Genomic DNA, 22,683 nt, shown 5'->3' on the forward strand with positions numbered 1-22,683 from the left:
AACTGAATAATAATAATAATAAAAAATAAAGTCAATAAATAATTTTTAAAAACCATGATGGGTGTGTGTGCGTGCATGTCTAAAATCCCAGAGATGAATGGAGGAAAAGAAATTGTGGTGTGGCCATTCCCCTGGGAGTGCTTCTTTCTGTTCTCCTCCCTCTCTCTGTCTCCAGCTAGTGCACAGGCTCATAGCCAAAAAAAGAAAAAGAAAAAAGAAAAAGAAAAAAGAAAGTCAGAAAGCATTTAACTTAAAAAAATATTTTATTAACTTTATTTATTTATTTATTTTAATTTGACCAGAGAGGAACAGTGAGAGAGAGAGAGAGAGGGAAGTGAGAAAGCAAGCCTCCAGGTCCAGGACTTGAGCTACGGTTGGCCACGTGGGAGTCCAGTGCCCTAAACCGCCAACCACCTGCTTGCCGGGACAAAGGGAGTTTTAGAGTGTGAACTTATTTATTTATTTATTTATTTATTTATTTATTCCATGAGAGAGAGGCAGAGACAGGTACCCATAAAAGGGCCTTTCTGCTGCAGTCTACCCTCGGTCTCTGGGCCCAAGTCACCGTACTTGCCTTCTGTACTCAAGGAGGTTATGAGGCACGAAACCAGGACGTGCCCTGCATGGGTCCGCTGCACCACCTCCCCGCCCTGCATCTGACTTTTAAGTCTCCTGACAGTTTCCGTTTCTTCTTTCCCTTGAAAACACATTCCAGTGCTGACATGAAGCACCCGTACCCAGGGGGACGGCAGGAGAGAATTTGCAGCCTTCTTGCCTGTGCCGCGCGAGGGCAGTTGGAGAGAACCATAATCAAGAGCATTCATGAAGGTAGGGACCAGCAGTTAGCATAATGGTTATGTCACTGGACTCCCATGTAGTCAACCGCGGTTCGAGTCCCAGACCCAGTGCTACAACTCACGCCGGGCGCATGTGCGTGCATGCCAAGGTCCCGAGAGGAGAATGGAGGAGAAGGGATTGCAGCGTGGCCATCCTCCCTGGGGGGTGATTTCTCGCTTTCTGTCTCTCTGTCTCTCTGTCTCTCTCTGTCTTTCTGGTGAGCGCATGCACCCTATAGCAAAAACCTCTCTCTCAAAAAAAAAAGAGCATCCATGAAGGCGAGCCACGCCACTGGCTTTACAGAATGAGGTCTCCGAACTTCCAGGGCTGAGGGCATCTTCAGTGCATCTATCACTTAGCTCGAATAGCTAAAAGGACATCAGCCAGGCTTAAGACTGAGGGTGTATTTTTTTTAAGAGAGATTTTTGTTATTAGGGTGCATGTACTTGACAGAGAGACAAAAACAAGAAATCACCCCCACCCCAGGGGGTTGGCCACGCCGCAGTCCCTTCTCCTCCATTCTCCTCTTGGGATTTTGGGCACACACGCACATGTCCAGTGTGAGTTTCACCCCACCAGGTGTAGGACCTGAACTGTGGTTAGCATTGTGGGAATCCAGCACCTTAACTAGTATACCACCTGCTGGCCCCGTACGGGTGTATTTTTTTGGATGTCAATGTGTTGTAGTGTCTTCTGCATTCTCTCTCGCTCTCTTTTTTTCTTCTTTTGTTTTTTTTTTTCTGGAGAGGTTTTTGTTATAGGGCATGTGTGCTTGCTAAAAAGACAGAGACAGAGAGCGAGGAATCACCCTCCAGGGGAGACAGCCACGCCGCAATCCCTTCTTCTCCATTCTCCTCTCGGGATCTTGGGCACACACGCACATGCCTGGTGTGAGTTTAAGCCACCGGGTCCGGGACTCAGACCACGGTCGACTACATGGGAGTCCAGCGACATAGCCATTACGCCAACTGCTGGTCCCTGTCTTCTACATTCTCTGTCAATGTTGCATCTATGTAATTTAAATAATTTTTATACACACATATACTCGCATATAGCAGCTTTCACCCCCAGACTCCTCTGAACTTCCCTGAGTCCTTTTCAGATCTCCTTTCTGGAGAAGCAGCGACTGGCAAGGCATTTCCTCATTGCATGTCCTCATCTACTTCATCTACCCCAGGGAGCTCCATGCCCGACTAACCCTAGGTGACCGTCACCTATATGTGCCAAGACAGGGGCCAATCTAGGGCAAATGCCACCTGACCTCATGAGAGCAGGGGAAGCCCTTGCTGCCTAGTTTCCCTCAGGAAGTGTTTTCCTTTCCACAGTTCCCAGGTCAGGGCCATGACAACAGTCTCCTAAAAACAGAGGACTATCTTCTTTTCGCCCCATCCTGAAGTGGAAGGAAACAGGAGAACCAGCTCTTTTTGGTTCACTTAAGTGATTGCTGATTCATCCATCCTTTTTCCATATTACTTTTTCTTTTTTTTTTTCAATAATTGGCAGAGGGTGCATGTGCTCTTTTGAGAAAGAGAGAAAGAGGGAAAGTGAGAAAGCGCCCCCAGTGGAGCATGGTATCACTGCAACCCTTTCTCCTCCATTTCTCCTTCCTTTGGGGATTTTTGGCACACACGCACATATACCCAGTGTTTTTGTAAATCCCCAAGTCCAGGTCTTGAACTGCTCAATCAACCCTGTGGGATCCAGTCACCTTAACCACCAGGCCACAGCTGGCCTAACAAGGAATTTGTGTGTGTGTGTGTATGTGTGTGTGTGTGTGTGTGCGTGTGCACTACAGGGTATACACACTAGCCAGAGAGAGACAGAGAGACAGAGAGAAGAAAAAGCATGCTCCTCTCATGGGCAATGGTCAGGCTACAATCCCTTTTCCTCCATCTTTCTCTCCTTTTGAAATATTGGGCATGCTTGCACACGCACTTGGCATATTTCTCAAGCTACCAGGTCCAGGACTTGAACCATGCCATTAGCCGTGTGGCACCTAGCTGCCTTAACTTTCAGGCCTTGGAGCCAGCCCCATCCCAGTTTGGGCAGCTGTTCGTACCTGACACTATCGGTGGAGGTAGCTCTCTTTTCCTCAGAGAAGACCTCTTGTCTGTACGTACCTTGAAGTAGGATTAAGCAAGAGGGCAGAGAGTGAGAGCAGACAGGGAGATGTGGAGGGCAGAACACACACAACCTAGGCCCCTGCACAGAGGTCCCATTCACCGACACTTACACCTCAAGCATCAAAGGCATCCTTCTCTTTGGACCAATGTGACCTCGGAACCCCAGGGTAGTCTCTCACTTTGCCCCACAGCCCTGCTCTGTGGGGATTCAATGAGAACTCAGCCAGGCTTTTAAACGTATGATTGACAATATGAGACCCTTGAGCCAAGGCTGTTTACGAGATGCCAATTTTTTTCTTTTTTCTTTTTTTTTTTTTAAAGAGTTTTTTACTATAGGGTATGTGTGCTCACTGGAGAGACAGAGAGAAATGGAGAGACAAAAAGTGAGAAATCACCCCCCCCAGGGGGGTAACCACACCATAACCCCTTCTCCTCCATTCTCCTCTCGGGGTTTTGAACATGCACACACACATGCCAAGTGTGAGTTTTAAGCTACTGGGTCCAGGACTCGAACCATGATAGGCTACATGGGAGTCCAGCGACATAACCATTATTCCATCTACTGGGTTCCGTAAGATACCAGATTTTATCTACCCAACATCGGGATGGAATCCATTTCACTTCTCAGCTTCTCTCAGATCCTGCCTCTTGGGGACTAGTCACAAGAAAGAGCAAAGAAAGGCACCAGAAAGACAAGAATTTTACAAGAGGCCCCTATAGCCTTTGTGTTTGGATGTAAAATACAGACGGTCCCTGACTTTCAGTAGTTTCCCTTAGGAGATTTCAGGTTCCCAGCAGTGCAGATGTGAACACGCACTGAGGAGAAACTGTGTTTTGAGTACCCATATGGCCATTCTATTTCTCACTTTCTCTACAACAGTCAATAAATTACATGAGAGAGTCCACATTTTGTTATTAAATGGGCTTTGTGTTAGATGATTTTGCCCAGCTGTTGGCTAATGTAACTGCTCAGGCACATCAAAGGTAGGCTCTCAGAGGCTCAGATGTGTGGCAGGTTAGGGGTGTTAACTGCGCTTCGTTACAATGGGTTTATCGGGTAGAACCCCATCATAAGGTAAGGAACATCTGTAATGTGTCTGTGAATGGTCTTTCAAAAATTTATGAAAAAATGCAAATTATGAAGAAACTATGCAACGGATTTAAAATTTTTTGGTCAAAATAAACTCATAGGGGGACCAGCAAGTGACATGGCAGTTAAGGTGCTGGACTCCCACTTATATGACCACAGTTTGAGTCCCGAACCCAGCGACTTGCTTTCTTATTTTCTCTCTCTCTAGTGAGTGCACATACCCTATATTAAAATTTAAAAAATATAATAATAATAAATAAAATAATTCTTAAAAAAACTCACACTTTAAATTCTATTTTCCCACAAACTCTTTGAAGTCCCTTCATATTGTCTTTGACAGTTTGAATTCCTGTATTCTCCTTCATTCTTTTTTTCTAAACTTTTTAAAAGAATTATTTATTCATTTAATTTTATTTGTTATTATTATTATTGTTTTAAATTTGGCCAGAGAAAGACAGAGAGAGAGAGAGAGGGAGAGGGAGAGGGAGAGAGAGAGAGAGAGAAAGAAAAAAAGCTGCCAGATCTGGGAATTGAACTGCGGTTGGCCATGTGAGAATCCAGCTCATTAACCACCATGCCACCTGAAGGCCCCAATCTCCCTCATTCCTTTTTTTTTTTTTTCCAGAGGTTTTTGCCTTAGAATGCTTGGACTTGCCTGAGTGCGAGAGAGGGGCAGAGACAGTGAGAAGGAAAGTGAGAAATCACCTCCTGGGGGATGGCCACCCTGCAGTTCTTTACTCTTCATTCTCCTCCTGGGATCTTGGACACACACACACTGGCACTGGCATGGTTTTGAAGCCATGGGATCCGGACTTAAACTGCAGTCGGCCATGTGGGTGTCCAGCAACATAACCACTATGCCGTCTGCTGGCCCCCCTCTCCTTTATTCTTGAACCATAGATAACCTATACAGTGGTCTGGAGTAGGACACTGGAATTTGGGATCTGTCCCAGCTGCTTACTGCTGGGACCTGGAGCAAGTGACCTAAACCTCCTGAGCCTTGTTTTCTGTCCTCACACGCAAAAATCCATCGCGAGCCAAGAAAGCCACTCACAGAATCATTCAGTGTAAAGTTTAAGTAAAATAGCATGTGAGGGAACACTGTGAGCTCTGCATAGCTCTACCCATGTAAAAAATTACTAGCTCACGTTCTTAATAATAACTCCTTATTATTAATTCTAAATCAACTCTGCCTTCCCTTATGGAGCTGTAGAGCTCTCTGCGTCTCTGATCTCTTTCTCTTCCTGGTCATGTTCTATCATTCCATTAAATTCATCTTTTCCAACACCTTCCTTCCCCTGCTAAGGACACACACATACACACCCTAACTCATTTATCCATTATTCGAATTCCTGTCAATCAGTTTCTTATTCCTCATATATTTACATTTCCAAAATGACTGTATTTACGTATCATTTGCTCTTACCCACACTAAAGATGGATATAGCCAGATACAGCAATCACAGGGGTGTGTCCGTCAGGTTTCAATTCAGGAAACAGAAGCAATGCTAGGTGTTTCAAGCAGAAAGTGATTAAAACAAACAAACAAACAAAAAACAGACAAAAAAACAACAACATGGAATTAAATGCTTATACAATTCATTAGGAGAACTAAAGAAACTGAAGTTAGGGGCTACCACTCCCCGAACTCTGGATTTCCAGGGCACGATATGATAGTTGTAGCCCAGAGGTCAGCTGCCTGAACTGCCTGGCAATGCCTGGCGATGTGAGTTTGGTGACTGCTCAGTGACTAGTGGAGCGTGGGCTCTGGCTTCACAGACACAGCTATAGTGTTGCTTAGCAAAAGCAATAACAAGATGACTTTCATCTCACTTCTGCTTTCCAAATCTCACACACATGCATGTCCCTGGTAGAATCTAAATAGTGGCCAGAAATCTAGCTGCAAGGGAGTCTGAGAAATGTAGTTTTAAACTGTCTAACCCCAGGACCAGCAGTTAGCATAATGGCTATGTTGCTGAACTCCCACGTAGTCAACTGCGGTTCGTGTCCCGGACCCGGTGACTTAAACTCACGCTGGATGCATGTGTGTGCATGCCCAAGATCCGTGGAGGAGAAGAGAGGAGAAGGGATTGCAGCATGACCATCCCCCCAGGGGGTGGTTTCTCACTTTTTGTCTCTCTGCCTCTCTCTGTCTTTCTGGCAAGCGTACGCACCCTGTAGCAAAAATCTCTCAAAAAACAAAAAACGAAAAGCAAAAAAATCCCTGTCTAACCCCTAAGCTCAAGATCATCCATACATAAAGGTCTTTGGGAGTAGATGTCTACTTTCAGCTGACAACAACCCACTTAAGAAAGAAACTTTTCCTTACTAAGGAAGGATTAACAACACAGCCATGGTACAAAAGAGGACAGATTTTTTTTTTAAAGGGAGATTTTTGCTAAAGGGAGCATGCATTCTTTGGAGAGGTAGAAAAAGACAGAAAGTGAGAAATCACCCCCAGGGAAGATGGCCATACTGCAATCCCTTCTCCTCCATTCTCCTCTTGGGATTTTGGGCATGCATGCACACACACCAGGTGTGAGTTTTAAGCTATTGGGTCCAGGACTCGAACCACAGTCACCTACATGGGAGTCCAGTGACATAACCATCATTATGCCACCTGCTGGTCCCACACACTTTTAAAAAAAATAATTATTTTACTTAACTTTATTTATTTGTTTACTTGTTTTAATTTGGCCAGAGAGGGACAGAGAGAGAGAGAGAGAGAGAGAGAGAAGAGAAAAGCAAGCTGCCAGGTCCGGGACTTGAACCAAGGTCAGCCATATGAGAGTCCAGTGCCCTCAACCACGATGCCACCTGCTGCCTCCCCCTACACTTTTTTTAAAAACCATTTTTAAAAAGTGTATTTATTTAGTTCACAAGTGAGAGAGACATACCACAGGTAAGAGAAAAAGATACAGCACCCTCGTGAGGTAACTGGGACTGTCTTACAGTGTGCAGGGCTTTACCACTGCGTCCCTGTCCAGTCCTGCACTTTATACTAACTAGACAATTACTTTATGAACTCTTACTATATGTCAGAGTACGACAGACATTGGGGATATGACAGTGAGCTAGATAGCAGGGTGTCCCTTACTGAAGAGTAGGTCCCAGGTGAGAGGAACAGATGGTCCCATGGTTCGAACTGAGCTAATGGGAGTCTCTCTCTACAGTTTGGATCAAGACAAAGAAACTGATGGCAGTAGATATTGGGAACTGAAGGTCATTTTTAATCTTTGCCATTGTTTGGGTCATGAAAAATCCAAATCCTTCTTGTAAAGCAGCAGAAAACAAGAAGCTTTCAGAGAAGGATGATATTGATGCATGACCAGATAATTCATTATGTGGAGGAAGAGGAGAGAGAGGCAGAGAGATGAAGGAGCTTAAAGGCATCTAGATGCTAAGCAAAACCAGAGTATTAGCCTTTCATCCTCAAGAGAGTATTTTTACCACTTTCTGCAATCCCTGAAAGCTGCAGAATAAACATCCTGGATTCATCTAGTACGTTTATCTTGGAATATCTTAACCTTTCCAGCAGCTTCCACACTCCCACCAAAAGCAGCAGGTCTCAGTTTACTCCCTATAAAACACTAGAGTTCTGAATATTAGCAAGACATTGTCTCTCTCTCTCTCTTTTTTTTTTTTTGAATCAAAACCAATTTTATTCCAATTTTCCAAAATTCATACTCAATATATTGCTTCTAAATGTATGTCACCATTTATATCATGGTTTTATTATTTCATGTTTCTTTTATAGCTTTTTTATACTTTTTTTACGGTTCTTCAGTAGAAGCCAGAGTCTTAGCAAGACCTTTTTTTAGGTTTCATCAGATTGTTGAGCTTGTCTACACTATATTTTTTCTTCTTATAGCAACATTAGGCATATAATTTTTGCCAAACTTCTCTGTTCTGCTCTAGAATAATCTAGCCCGTCTTGGTAGTTTGGGCAAAGTTGGCCTTTCTTCCTATTCCTGTCCCTCTTTAAGGCAAGCATGGGCAAATAACTCAGATTTGGCCAATTAGAACACTTCTTCTTTCTGATCACAGTGATTAACCAGGGGAGGGCCGATCAGTGCAGTACTAATCAGTGTTCCTTGAGACTTTCACTGGCATTCTTGGGACAGAAGTTTCTCTTCCAATGAGATTAGAATGATGTTATTCAAGGCTGCCAACAGCCACCTTGCTCTAGTGTGGAAAACACCCATCTGAGGATAAAGCAATCACACTCAAAGTAAACCAAGAGAAGATGACACAAAGACACAGGGTGTTGATAATTAAACTCTTTAGACATCACTTTGCCTAAAGCTACGTCGACTTTTTAGACTTTCCAATGATATAGATCAAATAAGTTTCCCCTTTGGCTTAGACCCTAGTTTGAATAAAGTTCTGTTACTTCTTTCTGAAAAAGTCCTAATAATATAAGCAACTTATAAAGTCTGAAACTGTATTGTAACCACCTGAGACACCTCCCTTCAGCAATACAATGAATCTGCATTTTGAAGATTGAGACTAACAGATTCAATTGGTGCACATTTTTCTTACATCTCCATTTCCTCTGAAATCAGGCTCGTTATTACCAGCCGGTTGTTAGCATAGCTCAGCTGTAACAGTATTTCCCACATCTAATACATTTGGGGAGTCCTGAGGTTGAAATTCGAGGTAGATCTCTCTTGACTACCTCATGAAATGTTGACCTATGGAAAAAGTATTTTGTATTTTAAGTTCTCTAGCCTTTATTTAATAGTATCTTGAGCCAAACGTATTTTCCATTTGGATGAGTTAGAGGAAGGAGGCAGAGATAGTCTCGGATGTCATTTCAGGGAATAATTTTACTTCTTAATCAATTATACCTCTTTCCAAGTCTGTTAGCACTGATACTTCTATCTCCTACTTCTGCTCTTGGGAAATCTTCATGTAGTAATGAGATCTTCAGTCTAAAGAGGAAATAATTATCTGCACCCCCTCCCCATATCTGAAAGAAACGATGATGAATGCATCAGCAAATATCTGAGTTAGCTGGAGAAATTTGTTCATTTTAATGGTATTCAATGTTTATTGATCATAAAGACCTGTGTTCTTTTGTCTCTCTCTGTGATACCAACCACAGTGCCATGTTTATAATGGATAACTAGATTTTAATATCTAGGAGCACATTTTATTTATGAATATGATTCGAGTAAGTAGAGAAATGGTAAGTCTGAGTGATATTTGGGGGATTTAGCCCCAGAGGAGGGAGGATCTTGATCTAGGAACATTTTTCACTCCACAGATACAAAAATATTCCCTCGTAGGGAAGAAAGGGAGAGTAATGCCATTCATTTTACTCTTATCCCTGAGGACATCTATCTTGCAGAGAAGTGGAGAAAGAAGAGAGAATTACACAAATGTAGAGAATTCTAGAGAATCCCAAAGAGTCTTGGCTTTCACAGAGTAGAAGTTTTACCAGGAAAACACACAATAAATCTGCAATATCTGACTTGATCCCAAGAACAGAAGGAGCCATGCTGTGTGTGTGTCTTGCTGCTTTTCCGACGAGCACATTTCCTGTTATTGCTTCGGAAGCCAGCTGCATAGACGCGGAATGGTTGTACCCTGATTTGTGATGAAATGGATGACTAACCTTTGCTAGGTAAATAGGGAAACAAGTGTGCATTCATACCCACTCCGTTTGACTTTACACAGGCACATTTCAAATGAGACCCAATAGACCCTTAAGCCTGGCCCATTGAACCAGGTATCCACAGCAGAGAAAGTTCTGGTTTGAACTGTCTGATCTGGCTGGAGCAGGCTGCAGGGTTTAGGCAGGGTGAGAATGACATTAGTTACTTCTTTTCAGCCGAAGGCAATTTTCAGCTGTTGGAAAGGTGAAATATTGGACCAAATTGTATTACCTAAGTTAAAGTAAGCACCCCTGAGTACAAATTACTATATCTATATCTATACCTACTAGGCAAGAGTCGATATTCTCTTTCTTATGAACCAGACTTGGGTTCCTGATTGAAAGTAAACTCATTGTTAGTATGTTTTTGGTGACTCGTTTTCACTGATTGATAAATAGACAATTGGCACAGTTCTAAACTCATTATCCACCAAGACTGGCACGTCCACACATCCTTGGCAAGGCCGTCAATGGAAACAACTAAACACTTGAAAACAAAAGGTGTTTCATATCTCTCCATTGTGGGGCTTGGCCTTCAGCTGATAATATGCTTAAGAAAATAAATAAATAAAAAATAAGTCCTGGCCCAGCTATGATGGCGCAGGCAATAGGATGATGCCACGCAATGCTGGAAGCCATGTGGGAAGGGTCGGGGTTCTCTTCCCAAGACTACTTGAATATGTGTGGAAAATTGCCTGTGTGAGGATGACCGTTATTCTCTCTTTCTCTCTTTCTTTTCTGCTTTCAGGAAGCAAATACATGAACTTTGTTGTTGTTGTTGTTTGTTTTAGGTAGTTTTTTACTATAGGGCATGGGTGCTTGCTGGAGAAACAGAGATAGAAAGAGAGAAATCACCTCCTGGGGGGATGGCCACATCACAATCCCTTCTCCTCCATTCCCCTTTTAGGATCTTGGGCATGCACACACACGTGCCTGGTGTGTTTTAAACCACCAGGTCCAGGACGCAAACTGTGGTCAACTACGTGGGAGTCCAGTGATATCCTGGCCCAGCTATGATGGCGCAGGCAATAGGATGATGCCACGCAATGCTGGAAGCCATGTGGGAAGGGTCGGGGTTCTCTTCCCAAGACTACTTGAATATGTGTGGAAAATTGCCTGTGTGAGGATGACCGTTATTCTCTCTTTCTCTCTTTCTTTTCTGCTTTCAGGAAGCAAATACATGAACTTTGTTGTTGTTGTTGTTTGTTTTAGGTAGTTTTTTACTATAGGGCATGGGTGCTTGCTGGAGAAACAGAGATAGAAAGAGAGAAATCACCTCCTGGGGGGATGGCCACATCACAATCCCTTCTCCTCCATTCCCCTTTTAGGATCTTGGGCATGCACACACACGTGCCTGGTGTGTTTTAAACCACCAGGTCCAGGACGCAAACTGTGGTCAACTACGTGGGAGTCCAGTGATATAACCATTACACCATTTGCTGGTCCCTATAAACTGTTGTAAAGAGTCCTTTCCTCATGTATATGATCCATGTAAAAAATACATGTCCTGTAAGATATTGGGGCATGTATTATAGTAACCCCTATTTATGGATAATACAGCTGACATTTTTGAGTGTGTATTATCTTCCAGGCTCTAGATAATTGCACAAAGCATTATGTATATATTTTAATAATCTAGAAGCTGGCACAGTTCCAGTTGACAAAATAAAGCCATAGCAATAAACGACTTGTCCAAAGCGTATACAATTAGCAAGTGGCGGAGCCAAAAGTTGCTCTCCATGTTTTCATATTTCAATTTCTGAGCTTTCTTTGGGCATACACAACTTAGAGATAAGAATAAAGAAAATTACTGGGGACTATCAGATGGCGTAATGGTTACATTGCTGGACTCTCGCATGGCCAACCACGGTTCGAGTCCTGGACCCAGTGGCTTGCAATTCACACCGGGTGCATGTGAGTGTGTACCCAAAATCCTGAGAAGAGAATGGAAGAGAAGGGATTGCAGCATGGCCATTTCCCCAGGGGATGATTTCTCACTTTTTGTCTCTTTGTGTCTCTCTGTCTCTCCAGCAAGCATATGCACCCTATAGCAAAGATCTCTCTAAAAAAAGAAAAGAAAATTACAAGAGAATTTTAGGATCACAACCAATTAATCCAATTTTAGAATTTAAAGTATTACTGAAGACATAACCTACAAGATTGAAGACATATTTATTTCATTGTATTATAAACCCACAGCTCATTGTTACTCCCTGGGTACTGGGCCAGTGAAAAAGATTTGGATATTAAATTCATCATTAAAATTTTTTTAATTATTTAATTTGATTTATTTTATTATTTTTTTTTAGTTTGACCAGAGAGAGATGGACAGAAAGAGAGAAAGTGAGAAAGTAAGCTGCCAGGTCTGGGAATTGAACCACAGTCAGCCATGCGGGAGTCCAGCACCTCAACCACCATACCACCTGCTGACCCTGCATCATTAAATATTTATTGAGTACTATTCTTTGGGGGAATATGAGTTGGACATTTTTAAAAATTTTATTTTTATTTATTTATTCCATGAGAGAGACAGCGAAAGAGAGACAAGCACCCCCAAGAGGGTCTTAACTCCATAGTTTCACCCCAGCAGTGGCCATCCAGGGTCACAGGCATTTGCACACCTGGTATGCACAGAGACACCATGAAGCATGAACCTGGGCCTTCCCATTACCTGTGGAGCATTGTGTTGCCACTGTACCACCACACTGGCCTAAATTGGACATTTTTTATTAAAATTGTAGAGTTCAGTGAGTTCTCAGTCATTCCAGCAAGTCATATTTTTTTGAGAGTTTTTTTTTTTCTGTAGGGTGCATGTGCTTGCCGGGGAGACAGAGACAAAGACAGATAGAGAGAACTCTATCATTTATTGACTATTAATTGACTATCATATTGAACAACTATGCTGGATGTTCAATACATTTCTTCTAATCTTCACTCCATCTAATTTCCACATCTCTGTGCCTTTGTAGGTATCACTATCCTCATTTTACAAATGTAGTTAGCACAGATAGCAGTGAAGCAAGATGAGAGAGAAGCCTGGGATCAAGAGCAGCAGAGCCTTCATTCAAAACTACCAGGGCTTGGGGACCAGCAGTTAGAGTAATGGCTATGTCACTGGACTCCTATGTAGTCAGCCATAGTTTGAGTCCCGGACCCGGTGGCTTAAACACACGCCAGGTGTGTATGTGTACGTGCCCATAGTGGATGTGCGCGTACCAAAGGTCCCGAGAGGAGAATAGAGAAGGGATTGTGGCATGGCCATCCCCTCTGGGGGGTGTTTTCTCGCTTTCTGTCTCTCTCTGTCTTTCTGGTGAGAGCACAGAAATCTCTCAAAAACAAAAACGGAACAACAACAACAAAAAACTACCAGGGCTTGAGGGTCCAGAAGATGGTGTAATGGTTATGTCACTGGACTCCCACTGGACTCCCACATGGCTGACCATGGTTTGAGTCCTGGACGTGGTGGTTTAAAACTTACACCAGGCGTGTGTGTTTCTGTGCCCAAGATCCTGAGAGGAAAATGGAGAAGGGATTGTGGTGTGGTCATCCCTTCTGGAGGGTGATTTCTCACTTTCTGTCTGTCTGTTTTTCTCTGTCTCTCGGGTGAGTGCTCATACCCTATAGCAAAAATCTCTCAAAACAAAACAAAACAAAACAAAAAAATTACCAGGGCTTGATTCTGGTGTCCTACATACTAGCTGTCTGAACTTAGACCCATTATTTAATTTCTCCATGCTCATCTCTAAAATAGGATAAAATCATACAAACTCATAGTTACTATGAGCATTTTACATCTATAAAAAGCCTATTGTCCCTGGACTTCTGGTGATACTCAGTGAATGTTAGTTACTATATTAATTCCGTGTGCCCCAGGGCAGAATCTGAGGTTATCTGTTAATACCTAGGTGACCTCATTCAATCTCATGACATTAAATATAACTACACTGAAAACACCAACAATTTTTTTTTTTTTTTTTTTTTTACTATAGGGTGTATGCACTTGCTGGAGAGGGTGAGGGACAGAGAGAGAGAAGGTCATCCTCGGGGGGTGGGGGGGAAGACCATGCTGCAATTCCTTCTTCTTCAGTCTCTTCACAGGATTTTTGGTGGGGTGTTTATCAAGCTTCTAGGTCCAGGACTCAAACCGCAGAGTTGGCTATGTGGGATCCAGTACCTTACCCACTACACCACCTGTTGACCCTAATAACGCCAGCATTGCTATCTCCTGCCAAACTGATATTTCCTAATGTAAGTCAGCTCATGTCGCTTGTCCACTCAGAGCCCTCCTATGGCTTTCCATCTCTCTCAGGGAAAAAGTCAGAGCCCTAACCAGTGCTTTCCTGATCTGCGTCCCAGCTCATTCCACTTCGTTCCTTCTCTCTGGCCACACTGATATGGCTGCTGGACACTCCAAACCCTTACTTTTTAATTTTAAGTTTATTTATTTCTTCCAAGAGTGCGAGAGAGAGGGCATTTCTGCCAGAGTCCTGACACCATGATCTATCCCCTAACCTTTAGCCAGCTCCAAATCACAGGCAAGCACATGCCTGGCACACTTAGGGAAGTCACCAGACCTGAACCGAGAACCTTCCCATGTGAAATTGCTTTGCAGAGGGTCACATTTTTCTGCTTGCCACCGTCTGGCTCCATCCAAACACTGTTAATCCTCAAACCCTTTGTATTTTTACTATTCTGCCTGACCCATGTGTCCTCGGATATTCAAATCACCTGTTCCTTCACTTTACTCAGGTCCCTGCTCAAATATCATTTTATCAGAGAGGCCATCCGTGATCACCTTAAATAAAAGATTTCCTTGTCTTCACTTTTCTTCTTACTCTGCTTCATTTCCCTTTATGGTGCCCATTACCAATACATGTATTCTTTTGTTTATGGTCTGTTTTCTTCCTCTGAAATGTGAACTGCATTGAAGCAGGAACTTCATTTTGCTCACAGCCCTTAAACTCGTGCTTGGTGCATGCAGACACTGAATAGATATTTATTGCTTACCTGCACTTATGTTAATTGTCCAGCTAGTAAGTGTCAGCTCTGTACCAAGTCAGCCTCCCTTTAGAACTTCTTGCTCTTTCTACCCTACTAATCGGCCATCCCATGTCAGGGAAGACATAAACCCTATTAGAATATAATTAGTTCTTAGGGTTATGCTAACCAGCAGTTAGCATAATGGCTATGTCACTGAACTCCCATGTAGCCAACTGCGGTTCGAGTCCTAGACCCGGTGGCTTAAACTCACGCTGGGCGCATGTTGCATGCGTGCGTGCCCAGTATCCCAAGAGGAGAAGGGATTGGGGAGTGGCCATTCCCCCTGGGGGGTGATTTGTCGCTTTCTATCTGTCTGTCTCTGTCTTTCTGGTGAGCTCACGTGCCCTATAGCAAAAACCTCTAAAAAAAAAAAATTAGTTCTAAGGACTCCTGTACTTAAACTAGAAATGTTATGCAAATGAGGGCTTTTGTATGCCACAAATGTAACAAATATTTACTGCACACCTACAACATTGCTCTTGGATAAGAAACAAAGACCAACTCATGAACTTGGGGAAAAAATTTATCCAAGAAACTTGAAGCCCAAGAAAGGTAAATATTTGTGCTTGTGAATTTCTAAGTTAAGCACTGTGCTTCTGCCTATTTTGAAGTTTATTGAGTTATTTCTTCCATGAGTGAGAGAGACAGAGAGAAGCAGAGAGACAGAACCCCAAAAAGTCTTGATGCCACAATCCACTCCCAACCTCAGCCAGCCCCAGATCATGAGTGTGCATGTGCCTAGCTCATGATCAAGAAGGCCTATGAACCAAACTCGGAACATTCTCACATGGGTCAGCACTGCAGATCGTCATGTTTCACTGCTGCATCACTGTCTGGCCTCTGGTTCTGACTATCATGTCAGAATAGAATATGTGATAATCTCTTAAACTTTTTCTTCCCTCAATCTCAGTCCACTCACTTGCTTAAGACAAATTCCTAGACATTTTCCTAGGTCTCTTTTCTCCCTCATACTGTCTTTCCAACCCCCCTGCAAAGAATGTAAGCTGCAAAGTCTCTGCAACTTATCCCGACATCCTCTGCTTCTCATCATCCCCTCCGCTAGACGCCCTCATCCTAGCACTACTCGGCTTACCTAGGCTACCAGCAGAGATCCCCTTCTTACCATCTGCACCCCTTTTCTACCCAGCAGCCAGAATAACCATTTACAGGTGGAAATTACACATTCCTCCCTGCCTAAAGACTTCAAGGCTGGGGCCAGCAGATAGCATAACGGTTACGTCCCTGGACTCCCACATGGCCAACTGCGGTTCAAATCCTGGACCTGAAGGCTTGAACATCACCGCAGACACATGTGCGTGCATGCCCAAGATCCCAGAAGGAGAATTCAGGAGAAGAATGGCAGCGTGGCCATCCCCCTTGGGGGAGATTTCTCACTTTTCTTCTCACTGTCTGTCTGTCTCTTCCCTGAGTGCATGCACCCTAAGGCAAAAAGCTCTAAAAATCAAAACAAAACAAAACAAAATAAAAATACCCTTTGGTGGTTTCCCCTTGCCGTTCCACTCTGTGCTGCTCCATTAGAAAACTGGCGAGTCCATTGCTCCAGCATACAAGCCCTATCTGCTTTGGCCCAGACGGGCCACTCCAGTCGCCCCACTGCCTGCCTATACATTCTATCCTGCCAGGCCTCCTCTCATTCCTGTGAGCACAGTAAGCTGTCCCTGGTCCTGGAACTAGCAACTTTCCCTAGTTATTTCGGTCTCCCCTTAAGGGTCGCGTCCTCAGTTCTCGTCTCAGACTGCTGGCTGCGTCCTCCCTTCTATACCCTCTGTGTAGTCAAAACCTGACTTGCGTTCACGCGCGTGACTTGCGGCACTGCACCTTTGCCACCGAACGTGTTCCCTAGGTCTTGGTTATGTCTCTCCAGTAGAATGCAAGCTGGCTGAAGACAGAGGCCTTGCTCTGTCAGCAGTTTACAGCGGCTCCTGACACCTAGCGGATACTGGAGAACCACGGTTGAATGGCAACCCTGCCTCAACTTTGGTAGCTCCGGTAGGTTCAGGTCACCCCCCTCTCCCAACAACCTCTAGGTCAAGATTTGGACACAAGAGGGAAAAGAAAAGCAGGCATGAATACTACTCAAACGAACGGCTGTCATGTCTCCAATTTTCGAGGACGAGAGAAAACCAGTTCTTCAGATGAGACATTTTTGGAGTCGGAGGTGTTACAGAAAGTAGACGGGGAAGCGAGAGCGCTCCAGGGAGGGAGGAACACCGCAGCCGGAGGCAGGAGACAGGGAGAGCTCACAGCACGCCGCACGTCTTCAGGGCTCTGAGCTTGGGCGCCGCATCTCGCCTGGTAAAGATGGGCTCTGAGGAAGAGGCTGCTGGAGTGAAGAGCGGAGGGAACGAGAGGAAGGGTGGGTGAGGACCTGAGACGCGACCGGAGCCAGGAAGAACAGAGAGGGACCGGGGCAGAAGAGAGGCGAGCCATACAAAGCCGCCTCGGTTCTGGCCGGAGCTGCAAGCGTTAAGGGGAGGCGGGGAGTGACGCGGTTTGCGTCTGGAGCGGCTCCTCCGAGTCCACAGCATCCAGCGCCGGAGCCTCGCCTTCCTTTCTCCCTCTGCAGACATATCGAGACACACAAAAAGAGGCACCCCCTGGCCAGCGCAGGGACCTGCCGGCACCATGACCGAGACCACCAAGACCCACGTTATCTTGCTCGCCTGCGGCAGCTTCAATCCCATCACCAAAGGGCACATTCAGATGTTCGGTGAGTCCTCCCGCCCACCCCGGCGGCTGCTTCCGCCCCGCTCCTTCCCCGGCACCTGTGTTTTCCTGGGCGGCTGAACGGGAAGGCGTGCGCCCCTCCCGGGAGCTGCGCCGGCGGATACCGCGGGTGGGAGGTCCGCCGCGCTCCTCTGGGCTCCGGGGACCGCACGCCGCCTGCGTGGCCGAGGCGACACTTGCTCGGGCCAGACCCCGCTCGCGGGGGGCCAGAGGTGGGGGAGGGGAGGGAGCTGGAGGTGCGCGTCGTTCTGGGCTGCGTGCGGGTTCGACATTGGGGAACCGGGGTGCCGCGGTGTGGGGGTTCGGCGGCTTGGCCCGCGAGGGCTGGGATGCGGGCAGAGGCTGGGGCGCGAAGCAGGGCGGGGTGGGGGGGGGATGGAGATAACGTGCTGTTTGTTTAGGATGGGCAGAAAGCTCGAAGGAGTTAAATGGTGTCTGTGCCTTGGCGACACAAACACGCTCGCACACAGCCAGCCAGTGACAGGGGTTGGGGCTTCGAGGAGATTGATTTAGGGTTTGGTTGGTTCGAGGCGGCCCAGGGCGTGCTTGGGGACTGTGGACCGGGTCTTGCGCGCGCGAGGCGGATGCTGAGTGCACGGGGAGGGCGCTCTGGCTCGCCCAGGTTTGGTTGCGGGGACCCGCTGCCTAGGAAGGGGAGGGGGCGGGGCGGCCGCTGCGGGAGGCTGTTCGCGAACCGGTTCCGTGGATTCCGACCCAAGTTGGTCGAGGCTGTGCCCAGGGCGGCGATGGCACTGGGAGGCCGGCGGCGCGCGTGTGTATGAATGTGTGTGCGAGAGTGAGTGTGTATGTGCGTGCGTGCGTGTTGGGGAGGAGGGCGCAGCATCGCGCGTTTGTTTCTTAGAAGCTTTGGGGCGTGGAGTGAAAGGGAGCGAGCGGAGACGCCTGGCTGCTGGTGTGGGCTCGAGCAGGGCAGGGGAAAGGTGATCGATCGGTGCCCATGGGCGATCTCACACAACCCGAGGGGAACCACCCGGGGAGACTCGCCGGAGCCGGGGCGGGCGCGTTTAGACCCTGAGGGAGGGACGCAGAGGTCACTTTAGAAGCAGGAAGTTAGAAGTTAGGATGCCTTTTTCCTGGGACTGAGGAGAGAAAGAGTTGGGGAGAGCGAGTGGGCTTTGAATGGATGAGAGACCGGGTGGGAAGCGGGACCTGCCCAGAACAAGGCGCTCTCCAGGGGCGGCGGTGCTGAAACGCAGGGCGCGCCGCGGCTGGCTGCGGGCGCACGTGCTCACCCGGAGCCGAGGACTCCTGAGCCCTCCTACCGCTGTCTAATGAAAACCTCGTCCTATCGGTGAGGACCGGGCGAGGTGGCATAGACGAAAAATACTAGTTTTTAAACCTAAACGGTACTCCGAACTGGGCCAGCTTGTTGCAAACCTCGTGAAAAGAATGTGGAATTACTTTGAGCCTAGGGCGGATCAGGCAGGCACGTTTATGCTATGGTCCGAGGGAGACTGAGAGGTAGCCATGGCTTCCTCCCCATGCCTTTAGCTTTTAAGACTGTTTTATCAGGAGCGAGTGCTTATTAAATAAAGGCTTCTTCTGTTCAAGGATCAAGGTAGACCTAGCTGAAGGAGTATCATCAGAGCACAAGGAAGGGGCCACTTTCACTTTCTTCTGATTCGGTGTCTTCACCCCTGTGCTTTTTCTCTGTATCACCTTTGGCCATTTTATATTCACATACTTTATTCCTCTCTCCTGACCAGGCAGGGATGGGCTTTTCTTTGGAACCCCTTAGGTCTAGGACTCTTTAGGATTCCAGCAGCTACTCTTCCTTTCTTCCTGGAGCGAAGGATGTAGTTATTCCTGTCTGTTTAAGGGACGGATTTAAACGGAGAACCAAGCTGCCTCGCAGTGGCAGAGAGTTTGCTAACAGTGATAAAGACGTAAGGAAGTGAATACTGACCTGCGTCCTTCAACGTTGAGGATAGAATGTGTGAAGACGGGCAGAGATGGAGCGGGAGGGGTTAGACGCCGAGCAGGTGAACAGAGATCTGGACAGCAGTGACTCGGTGTACCGTACTCGGTGCTGGAACTGAGGAGCAAGGGTGTGTTTTCCGGCACAGGCCTTTGTCCATTAGGCAAGTGTAATCCAGAGAGCGACGCAGAAAGCCATTCCACTGTGGCGTATGCATGGTGGCTGTGAGGGGTTTCTTACCTAATGAGCATAAACGAGAAAAGGAAGCAAGAACGTCAAAGGCCTTCCAGTATTTTTATTTATTTGTGTGATTGCTTATTTTGAGAGCATTGGAGAGAGACCCACACAGGTACCTCTGACAGTGTCTTGTCTTTCTACCACCCTTCGCCCAGGCCTCCCAGCCAGTCAGAACCACAGGCCCATGGGCATGCCTTGGTCAACCCAGGATCAGAAGCGGTTTCCATGTGGCTCCAGTGTTGCCAATGGGGCCCTACAGCCTGCACCATCACAACTGGGCCCTTACAGTAAACTTTTTTTTTTTTTTGTAAAACCTTTCATTTCATAAAAATCTTAAATTTTTTTTTTTATCGCCAGGTGTGTGCACTCATCGGAGAGAGACAAATTGAAAGAGAGAGAAATAAAGCAACTCCATTGGGAGTAGCTATGCTACAATCACTTTTCCTCTATTTCTTCCTCCTTGTGAGATTGTGGGCACACACACATACACACACACACTTGCACCTGGAGTGTTTCTCAAGCTGTCCATCCAGGACTTGGACCACACAAGCAGCCACATGGGATCCAGCTGCCTTAACCAGCATGCCACGGGCCAGCCCATGTAGGACATCTCACTTGAACCTTTGAGCTCTTGATACATTTAATAATGTTTGTAGAGCAGTTTCTGGTTAATAAAACCTTTCTGTATATGTGATGTCACTTATTTCTATTAACAATCTTACAAGAAAGGCATCATTATCTTATTTCACAAGTGAGAAACTGACATTTAGAGGCTAAGTGACTTTCTTAGAAACCCACATGAAGAGTGGGTTGCAGATTTGAGACTTTGACCCCCACATTCCTGATTCTCCTCACTGAGACCCATGTACTGATCCAAAGGAGAGTGGAAGTGCTAGCTGATCTTTTTTCATGAACGGTCTGTTTCCTTCACATATATACTAACAGATTGGAATTAAATTGGCCATCAACTAAATGAGATTCTGAAATATGCATTTCCTTAAGAGCTCTTTTCCATGTCTAAAGAAACCAGTTATTGGTGAACTATTTCCTCCTTTTAAGAGGCTTTATACATTTTCTCCCCAATAACACAGCAATTAAATGATCAAACTTTCTTTAAGGTGCCTGAGATTTGTGATAACTCTTTAAAAGTAGACACATACAGGACTTTGAAGACAGTTTTTAAAAGACATTTTAAAAAATATTTTATCTCATTTATTATTATTATTTTTTAATTTGACTAGAGAGAGAGAAAGAAAGTGAGAAAGCAAGCCACCAGGTCTGGGACACAAACCATGACTGGCCATGTGGAGTCCAGCACCTTAACCATCACGCCACCTGCCAGCCCCTAATGAAACTTTTAATAGAATTTCTATATTTTGAAATCCAATTGCTAACCAAAGAAAAAAAGAGAAATATTACAAATAAAAGAGAAGTGTTATTCAGCACTAAAGATGCTCTTCATCTTTTAAAGTAGCACTTATACAATTCTCAATAGTTGTTAAATATTTTAGAATGACCTTTTATTTAACTCTGAAAGGAGAGTTGATATTATTCCTCCTTTTTGTGACTAAAGAAACACATAGAAAAAAATTAATATTTGTGATAGAGCTATCAGACACTTATATACTTAACTGTAACTGAAATGTTTTCAAAGATAAATAAAAGTTTTTGCTAAAGTAAACCCACAAACTGATGATGTATTTCATGGGTCTGCCTGATTATATAAGGAGAGAACGTGAAGCTACAAGTAGTTTTTTAAACATAATTTCTTAGTTTTTAAGTATGTAGAGATTATATTTTTTAGTAAAACTTAAAAAAAAATATTGCTATGGAGCCTGTAGGTGGCGTGGTGGTAAGGGCACTGGACTCCCACATGGGCTATTTCAGTTTGAGTCCCAGACCTGGTGGCTTGCTTTCTCACTTACCCTCTATTTCTCACACCCTTACTGCCTCCCTCTCTGGTAAAATTAAAATAGATAAATAAAGTTAAATAAAATAATTCTTTAATAAATACTATATAGATTGCTATGGGGCCAGCAGGTGCTGTGGTGGTTGAGGCACTGGATTCCCACATGGCCATCTATGGTTCAAGTCCTGCACCCGGCGACTTGAAAATGACAACAAATAAATACTGGGTTGTCAAGAAAGACATGATGTCTTTTTCTATGCAAAAATACATCATGACTTTCTCAACAATCCAATAGATAAATAAATGTTTTAAAAAAGAAATGTTTAAAAAATATTGCCATATTTGTTGATAAATTCACCACTGAAAAGTCAGATAACAAATTTAAATAGAAAAATAAAAAAGAACTGATCAGATTAATTTGGCCAGAAAAAACAGGAATTATGGGACAAGCAGATGATGTAGTGGTCAAGGTGCTGGACTTCCACACGACCTACTGCAGTTCAAGTCCTGGACCTGATGACTTGAAATTCATGCCAGGAAAGTGTGTGTATATGCTCAAAATCCTGTGAGGAGAATGGAGGAGAAGGGATTGTGGTGTGGCCTTTCCCCTTGGGGGGGTTATTTTTCACTTTCTCTCTCTCTGTCTCTCTCTGATAAGCACAAATGCCATATGGCAAAAACCTAAAAATAAGTAAAGAAAAGAAAATAAAAACAGAAATTAGGGGATTTCGTCACAACAGAAATATATTCTGCTTTTTGATGATTGCAAAATAATGTTTTTTCAATTTCAAAATTTTGAACAATTGAGTCTTTCGAAGAGACGTGATTCAATTCTGCTCCTCTTAAAGGTGATGAAGAGAGCTCTCCACTGAGGATCTGGACAATGCAGCCCCTACTGCCGTATCTGGAAATCTAAGAAAAATAAATTTGCGTTCCTACAAACATACAGAGAACCATCAGAAATCAAGAAACTGTTTAATATGCTTGACGCGTCTGTATTAAAATGTCACTAAGCACAGTATACTACTTTATATTTTCATACCGCTATTTTATTTTTCCTACCCTTAAGGTCAACCAGATAATATTATCATCCCCCCCCCC

The 22,683-nt window shown here is 44.8% G+C and overlaps 1 protein-coding gene across 5 annotated transcripts in view; it reads left to right on the forward strand.

Annotated features, from left to right (window-relative positions):
• Positions 1–22,683, forward strand: part of NMNAT2 (nicotinamide nucleotide adenylyltransferase 2) — a 267,967-nt gene that overhangs the window by 37,946 nt on the left and 207,338 nt on the right. For 3 of the 5 annotated variants that reach the window (XM_006143883.3, XM_006143884.3, XM_006143885.3), the window contains exon 4: positions 17,337–17,480. In XM_006143883.3, coding sequence (XP_006143945.1) covers positions 17,337–17,480 — 144 coding nt within the window. Of the gene's footprint in view, positions 1–715; positions 829–16,797; positions 17,066–17,108; positions 17,127–17,336; positions 17,481–22,683 lie in introns of those variants that run through there. The other 2 variants (XM_006143886.3, XM_006143882.3) reach the window with 2 other exon arrangements.

This window comes from Tupaia chinensis, unplaced genomic scaffold (genome assembly GCF_000334495.1).
Source record: "Tupaia chinensis unplaced genomic scaffold, TupChi_1.0 Scaffold000112_1, whole genome shotgun sequence".
Taxonomy (NCBI): Eukaryota; Metazoa; Chordata; class Mammalia; order Scandentia; family Tupaiidae; genus Tupaia; species Tupaia belangeri.